General features: G+C 43.0%; 1 protein-coding gene across 3 annotated transcripts; it reads left to right on the forward strand.

The window, feature by feature from the left end:
• The first annotated feature begins 4 nt into the window (after positions 1-4).
• On the forward strand, positions 5-6,888 carry f10a1 (Hsc70-interacting protein). 3 transcript variants are annotated; one of them, XM_045714257.1, is made up of 13 exons: positions 5-259; positions 589-723; positions 1,135-1,183; positions 1,275-1,359; positions 3,376-3,449; positions 3,681-3,747; positions 3,865-3,949; positions 4,049-4,159; positions 4,997-5,099; positions 5,206-5,322; positions 5,409-5,460; positions 5,704-5,885; positions 5,993-6,888. In XM_045714257.1, the coding sequence occupies exons 2-13, from the start codon at positions 614-616 to the stop codon at positions 6,122-6,124; spliced, it is 1,167 nt and encodes a 388-aa protein (XP_045570213.1). In that variant the 5' UTR covers positions 5-259; positions 589-613; the 3' UTR covers positions 6,125-6,888.
• Positions 6,889-7,093: the final 205 nt, after the last annotated feature.

The raw sequence follows: 7,093 nt of genomic DNA on the forward strand, positions 1-7,093 counted from the left end.
TTGGTGGAAGTACAATATCAGGTTTTTTGATTGGATCGCAATTATATGACCTCTTTTGTTTGCGACTTGATCCATTCACGCAGGACCTCATCGCTTGTTTTGTTTGTCATATGTTTCTATCTAATTAATGCCTGCGTTAAAAAAAATCTACGGAACAACATACACCATCGACTAGTATTTTAAAGCGATTGTTGTGGAGGCTTGGTTGCATCCCTCTACTCGAAGCTACCCGTCGTTGAAGAGCTGTCTGGTCATACAGGTAGCTAATCTAACCCTCATATACTGTGTTTTATTGGAAATAATTAGCCTTTCTGGTTTGTTTTCTCTGATTTGAACCATGCATTCAAATAATCCCCACGGCATGACTAACTCGACAGAATTCCAGAATATTCTATCCTCACAATCCATGCTACATTTCTGCACGTGCCCTGGGACAAACTATGTTTTCTGAGATAAAGGAGTTAGCTAGTTTACTAATAATACTAAATGAGGCTGTGCAGCACATGTGTATGCTATCAATGCTCATATTTTACTAAATACCTAGCTAGCAGTTTCATTTTTACTTCCTCGCACTTTGTTGTTGTGTAGCGTGTGCTGGACCTGTGAAGTGAGAATGGACCCGCGGAAAGTGCATGAGTTGAAGGCCTTCGTGAAGTTGTGCGACGAAAATCCCTCCATATTGCACCTTCCCGAGCTCGGATTCCTCCGGGCCTGGTTGCAAGGGTCAGTTGATAATCCTTCTGTTTATCGCATAGCGTCAAGCGTGCACTTCCTCTTAATCGTCAAAAGTAGCAGGCCACTATCTGTTAGGACTCGGATCATATCAAGAGTATTAGAGTTAAATGAATGAAGTCATTGTTAATGCATTTGTGTGATTTTGTTGTTGTTGTTGCCAATTCTCCAACTATCCTGAACGAGAATGCCGCAGTCACACCCACTCGCTGCTGCTAAGTATCAGGCATATTTCTCTCTGTCTGATATAAGTCAGTACAACGTACTTTATTAATTGAATAAAAAAATATATAAATTCCTACTGTACTAAGTAATACACCAACATGTACTGGCAGCAGTTGGCAAAATTGAAAGGCTCATATAGGAGAGAATGAAAAATGTAAATTAGAATCTTTTTTTCAGAATGGGAGCTACAATTCCACAAGCCCCCCAAAATGACTCTTCGTGCAAGGTATAAGTATGACTTGTTTCATATATCCATCCAGTTGCTATATTTGACAGCCTACCAGTACAGTTCAGCCAATAAAACGAATGCATTTCAGGGTGGGTGTCCATGTGCTGGAGCTCCTCCCCCTGCCTCTGCTCCTGAGCCCCATGCCCCCTCTGAGAGTGAGGAGAGTGAACTAGGTAAGTCCATGGCAGCTTTCTCACACCTGGCCCACACATTTTCCCACAGTCACCCATTGAGTTCGTAAAGAAAATGGGTACACAGGCCAAAGGGTTATTGTCCTCTGAAAAGGAAATTATAGACTCACACACCATACCAATAAATCATCACCCAGACACTTACAGTTCCATTCCATCTAATACATTCAGTGAAGACTGCAGATCAACAAACAATACGTTGCATGACCAGACAGTTTGTAACGCTGCCTTATAAACTGATTGCCAAGCTCTTGAGCAGTGCTTATACAACCAGTGGCGATTATAGCATGTAAATCTTGGTGGGGCAAATGTTTTTATTTTGCACCACTAAATGATACATTAATTGCACTATAATGGTGACAAACAGTGCCCACAAACTGTTAGGGCCTACATGAAGCTGTCCCAACAGCAGTCCCAACACCTTACCACTGCTACACCTGGCTATCAGCAGAGCCTTGTCTGGCAGCGAAACAGTTCATCCAGCCTCATTTACTGCCTTTTAAAAAAACAGCTGATATGACTGACTTGCTTAAGCAAATGTGGTTTCTACTGACAATTGAGATGTACAAACTATGGCATAAGGGGACGACAAGCGGATAAGAGGTAATTGGTAAATTCGATTAAGACATTAATGAGCGAACCAGGACGGATGTAGTCAATATAACTATTTGTTCTGCACTTTTGAAATGTACAGCGACAGAATTCAGAACATGGGCCGTTCTTAGTGTTTTCCCTGTACACCAAATCAGAATAAATAAAAGGGGCATATAAGCACACAATGAAAGCTCTTACAATATTCGATGATGACATTTCTCAAAAACCGGTTATAGGCTACATGTGCACCACCGAGTCAGAACAGTAACTTTAGGTGAAATTAAGAGGTGAAAATAGACCAAATTATTAGGGTGAGGCACATGGGCTACTGACAGCTTACTACACAACATATACTTAGTATTACTTTCTTAGCTACAGTATACTTATCTCCCTGGCATTTACATCATTTATGCAGCAGCATATAAGACATTTTTGGTCTCACCTTGTTGTGATGTGCTCACTTGAAAAGGAAGGTGGTGTGGCGGTCTTTCGCAGGCAAATTTTTTTCATCAAAGAAAGACAAAGGCCGGATTTACAATTCCGATTTGGATGACCGTTCAAAACTTATTTTCCCAGTCTGAGCTTGTTTATTCGCGACTTCCCAGTTGCAATGCTTGCAGTTAGCCACTGTCACAAATTCCTTCCAAACCACTCAATGTTGAATTTGCGATTTCCAACTTGTGTAATGTTTATGGCCGATGAGCACCGATACGTTTTATCTATTAAATAAAGGTTCAATAAAAAAAATACATTTAACTGTAATTTCTCCATTATTTATTTTCATATGACAAGGATTAAAAAGGATTTGCCAGTAGATTGTTGAATTGATGAATGCTAGCTAAGATTTTGAAAGTAAGATGTTGACATGATCAGTCCAATCAAAGCTACTGTACATAATGTGATTTGATGTCATTTTATCTGTGGCCAATGACCTTGAGCCTTGGAAGGGCACTACTAATGTAATTCTATGGCAGGAGCCAAAGGGCTTGAATTTTCAATGTCTACCCTTACTACTTGGTTGTGACGTAGTGTCCCCGTGAGTGGCTCAGTGTTCTGTCAATCACGGCGCAACGCTCCTATTTTCTGCAGGCTTGCCCCACCGCCACAGAAAGCACTGAACTAGGCTGAAATACCATATTTGTATGCGGATTTATTAACTCAATGATATATATTTATTTTACATTGTTTGCAAACTGATATGTGACTTGTATAATGCCAAAATAACATTTAAAACAGACAAGCCCACAAAAAAAATGTGGGGCTCAAAACAGGTGGGGCTCTGTCCTGAATGACAGGTTGCCACCATATACAACATACAATAACGGAATTAGAGGCGCAAGCTTTCAGTGTCTCTCATATCTGCTAAAATTCTGAAGTCCTTGATGGATCCCCTTGCTTCTTCAGAGATCGACCAAGATGGGGTGATTGAGCCAGACACAGACGAACCTCAGGAGATGGGAGACTTTGAAAATCTGGAGGTGAGAATATTTACTCTACTGAAGACAAATCCGTTATTAATATAACTTAAGGATGGGAGAGTGCATGCAGTGCTTTTCATTTGGGGAGTTTCTGCAGATGAGAACTAATGAGAAATGCATCTAGTGAGCATGCAAGCCCTGAAGAAGACTGCTTGAAATTTCCCAGCCAAAGCAGAAGACCACATGGCATCTCATGTCTTGCAGATAAATAGTGTGTTCTTGTTCCTTTAGGTGACAGAGGAAATGATGGACCAGGCCAACGAGAAGAAGATGGAAGCAATTGAAGCGTTAGGAGAAGGTGGGTTGGTTGTTCTAAGGTTCTTGCATTGACATTGCACTGACCTTGTAGTAAATCGGGAAGACATTTTAATGGCCGGTGGTTATAATTATCACTTTTTGGTGCTGTCAAATACAGGTGACTTGCAGAAAGCCCTGGACCTCTTCACTGAAGCCATCAAACTCAATCCACGGGTAGCTATCATGTATGCCAAGAGGGCTAGGTGAGTCCGACGACTAGACTTAACAATGCCATACCACATGATGTGCTCTAGTACATGATCACGTAGTATTCATACAGACTGACGTATGTTCTTTGCCAGCGTCTACATCCGGATGCAGAAACCCAATGCAGCTAAGCGGGACTGCGACAGAGCCATTGACATCAACCCAGATTCTGCACAGCCCTACAAGTGGAGGGGGAAAGCACACAAGTATGCTGCTAGATAGGCTGCATATTCAATCTCATCAGACACAATGCAGTTGTATATGATTTATAAGTAATACAATATAGGGGGGTGCCGAGTAGTCGGACAAAATGAGTATCGTAAGGGATATTGGCAATTTTCTGGATACGATTGTGATCAGAGTATATTTATTATCCGCGATTGGGAAAAATACATTGGAGTGTCAGCACACATCTTTCTCAAGTTAGTCAGTCGTGCAAGGTTCTACATGGTCTAAATAACTCAACTGGCTGGCTGTCTAAAGAAAAGGCCTGGCTGTACGTTGATTATGCTGCTCTGATTGGATAGAGTGAAGCTGTATTTCTCTGTCCACTCACGTCATAATTTCACCAGATCAGTTTTTCTTGCATATTTTTCAGGCTGACCATTTAGATTGCTGCTGCCTGCTACTATGATAAATCGAATGTCGAGGACGTTTGCTATCAAGATATGTGCATAATATCTAACATGCGATGCATGGGTAGGGGGGAAAATATGAAATGATGATGGGCATTCTGACTGAGTGTCAGCAAACTTGGCTGCCCACTGCAAGTTGAGGACACCGACACGCACCTCTGCGCGCTGCTCCTAATCTGCAGCTTTATTTTGCAGTGAATGTGCAGGGAGGTATTTTGCCAACATCTAAAAGTCCATAGTTAAATAAAGGTTAAATAAAATATTAAAACACTTCTGTTTTTTCCGGTCACGAGTATCATCCGATCCGACTATCAACTGTCAATTTACAGATACGATTATGAGTATGGCCATGTTGGCACACCCCTAATACAATACTTTGATTGAGTCTCTTTCCTCTTTGTGTGTCAGGTTGCTGGGGCACTGGGAGGAGGCAGCGAAGGACCTGGCCACTGCCTGCAAACTGGACTACGACGAGGACGCCAGCGCTATGCTGAAAGAGGTCCAGCCCAAGGTACCCAGCCACTATCTGTCTTTTTGAAACCAGAGCAGTTCCAAGGTTGTCTGGTCAATCAGTGTCTTCTGGATGGACTTTCAACTCATGCTCTTTCTCTCCTCAGGCTAACAAAATCATTGAGCACCGGCGCAAGTATGAGCGTAAGAGGGAGGAGCGAGAGATCAAGGACAGGAAGGAGAGGGTAAAGAAAGCGAGGGAAGAGCATGAGAAAGCTCAGAGGGTGAGTGTTTGGTGCAAGAACAGAGTGGAGAATAAGAATTTCAAAATAGTGTCTCAACGTAAACATTTTTTAAAAACTCTGCACAGGAGGAGGAGGCTAGACAAGCAGCAGGAGGAGGTGGCTTCCCAGGTTTCCCAGGTAAGAGAGGGAATATGGGTTCATGAAATGTCTTGACGATAAGTTGATTAGCTCAATCAGGTTTGTTAGTGCACGGCTTGAACAAAGGCCTGTAATCCCTGGCCCTGTAATTCTCCAGTACCTGGGCTGGTGACCACTGCTCTACATTATCTGACCATCACCCAAGGGTCCATTAGAGCCCTGTAATCGCATTAATCCTGGGTTCCTTGTCTCATGCTGTAGGTGCTGGCGGCTTCCCAGGGGGTGCTGGCGGCTTCCCAGGGGGTGCTGGCGGCTTCCCAGGGGGTGCTGGCGGCTTCCCAGGGGGTGCTGGCGGCTTCCCAGGGGGGGCTGGCGGTTTCCCAGGGGGGGCTGGAGGCTCTCCTTTCGGCATGCCTGGTCTAGGAGAGCTCTTTAACGACCCGGAGGTGCTCAACGCCATGAAGGTACGACGCTCCTTAAATTGAAGTGTTTGCAGACTTACAGTTAGCCCTTGGATTCCATGTCAGTATCCATATCTAATCCCATCTCTCCTGTGTTTTTTTTTCTCCAGGACCCTGAGGTGATGGCAGCTTTCCAGGATGTGGCTCAGAACCCAGCTAACATCGCCAAGTACCAGGGTAACCCCAAGGTCATGGCCCTCATCACCAAGCTGAGCGCCAAGTTCGGGAGCCCTTCGCCCTAGAGGAGAGGAGGTGAAGGAAAAAAGAGGGGCGATTTAAAAAGAGGGAAGCGGGAAGAAGAATGAGTGGTGGGAGAGTAGCAAATGGATGTAGTCAGGTGTTGGGTGAGCTAAAAAGCTTATTTGAGATTAGTCCACTGTGTATGGATCAAATGGGTAATGTTGATGGGTAAAGAGGAGACTAGAGGAATGCAGCAAGTTTTACACTAGACAAGGGTTTGTGGAGGGGGGGTCAACAGTAACTCTTATACTGTATGTTCTTAAATGGAGCCCACCTATTTGGGGCTGTTAGCTCTTAGTGGTTACTCAAGCCAACTTATGGACACTGATGGGAGCACTACTGGTTAATAATGGGGAATCAAAACAGCCCGTCAGAGCCTTTTCATTCAGAATTCCCATTGACTCCTCTTCCCACCCACCCCATCCATTGTTGTTTTTTACCTGAATCTGGAATAGTCAAACAGGACTCAGACATTAGACACCAGGTCAGAGGAACATTTTAGAGACATTATTATATGGAGTTGTCATCTTCTGTGTTCTCCACTGAGCCAACCAAATCAATGGCTATTTGTTTTCTATCAGGACTGGATGTGGTAAAGCTATTTCCCTCAGGTTTTCTGTTTTACTCACTTTCACTGTAACGTTCATTTTTTTAAATGTCTGACTCCTTCCAAATGCAAAAAAAAACAAGTAATATTACTCTTTTGTTTGATCTTGAAATCGTAAGGGAAATATCAATTCGAATCAATAAATATTTGGTTGCAAAATATTTTGTCATGGTTGTTTTAATCAGATGAGTTGGTCATTAAAATGTAAGTTCCCATTATTCCCCATGGTGAACACAGATCATGGCATTAGGAAAACGTTGCTTCATTTCACCCATTCTGAATGCCCTTGGTGCATTTGTCAATTAATTCCCATCAATTTATCATTCAACTACTTGTCAAGAGGCACAAGGCATGTACATTTTTG

Source organism: Salmo salar, chromosome ssa03 (genome assembly GCF_905237065.1).
Source record: "Salmo salar chromosome ssa03, Ssal_v3.1, whole genome shotgun sequence".
Lineage (NCBI taxonomy): Eukaryota > Metazoa > Chordata > Actinopteri > Salmoniformes > Salmonidae > Salmo > Salmo salar.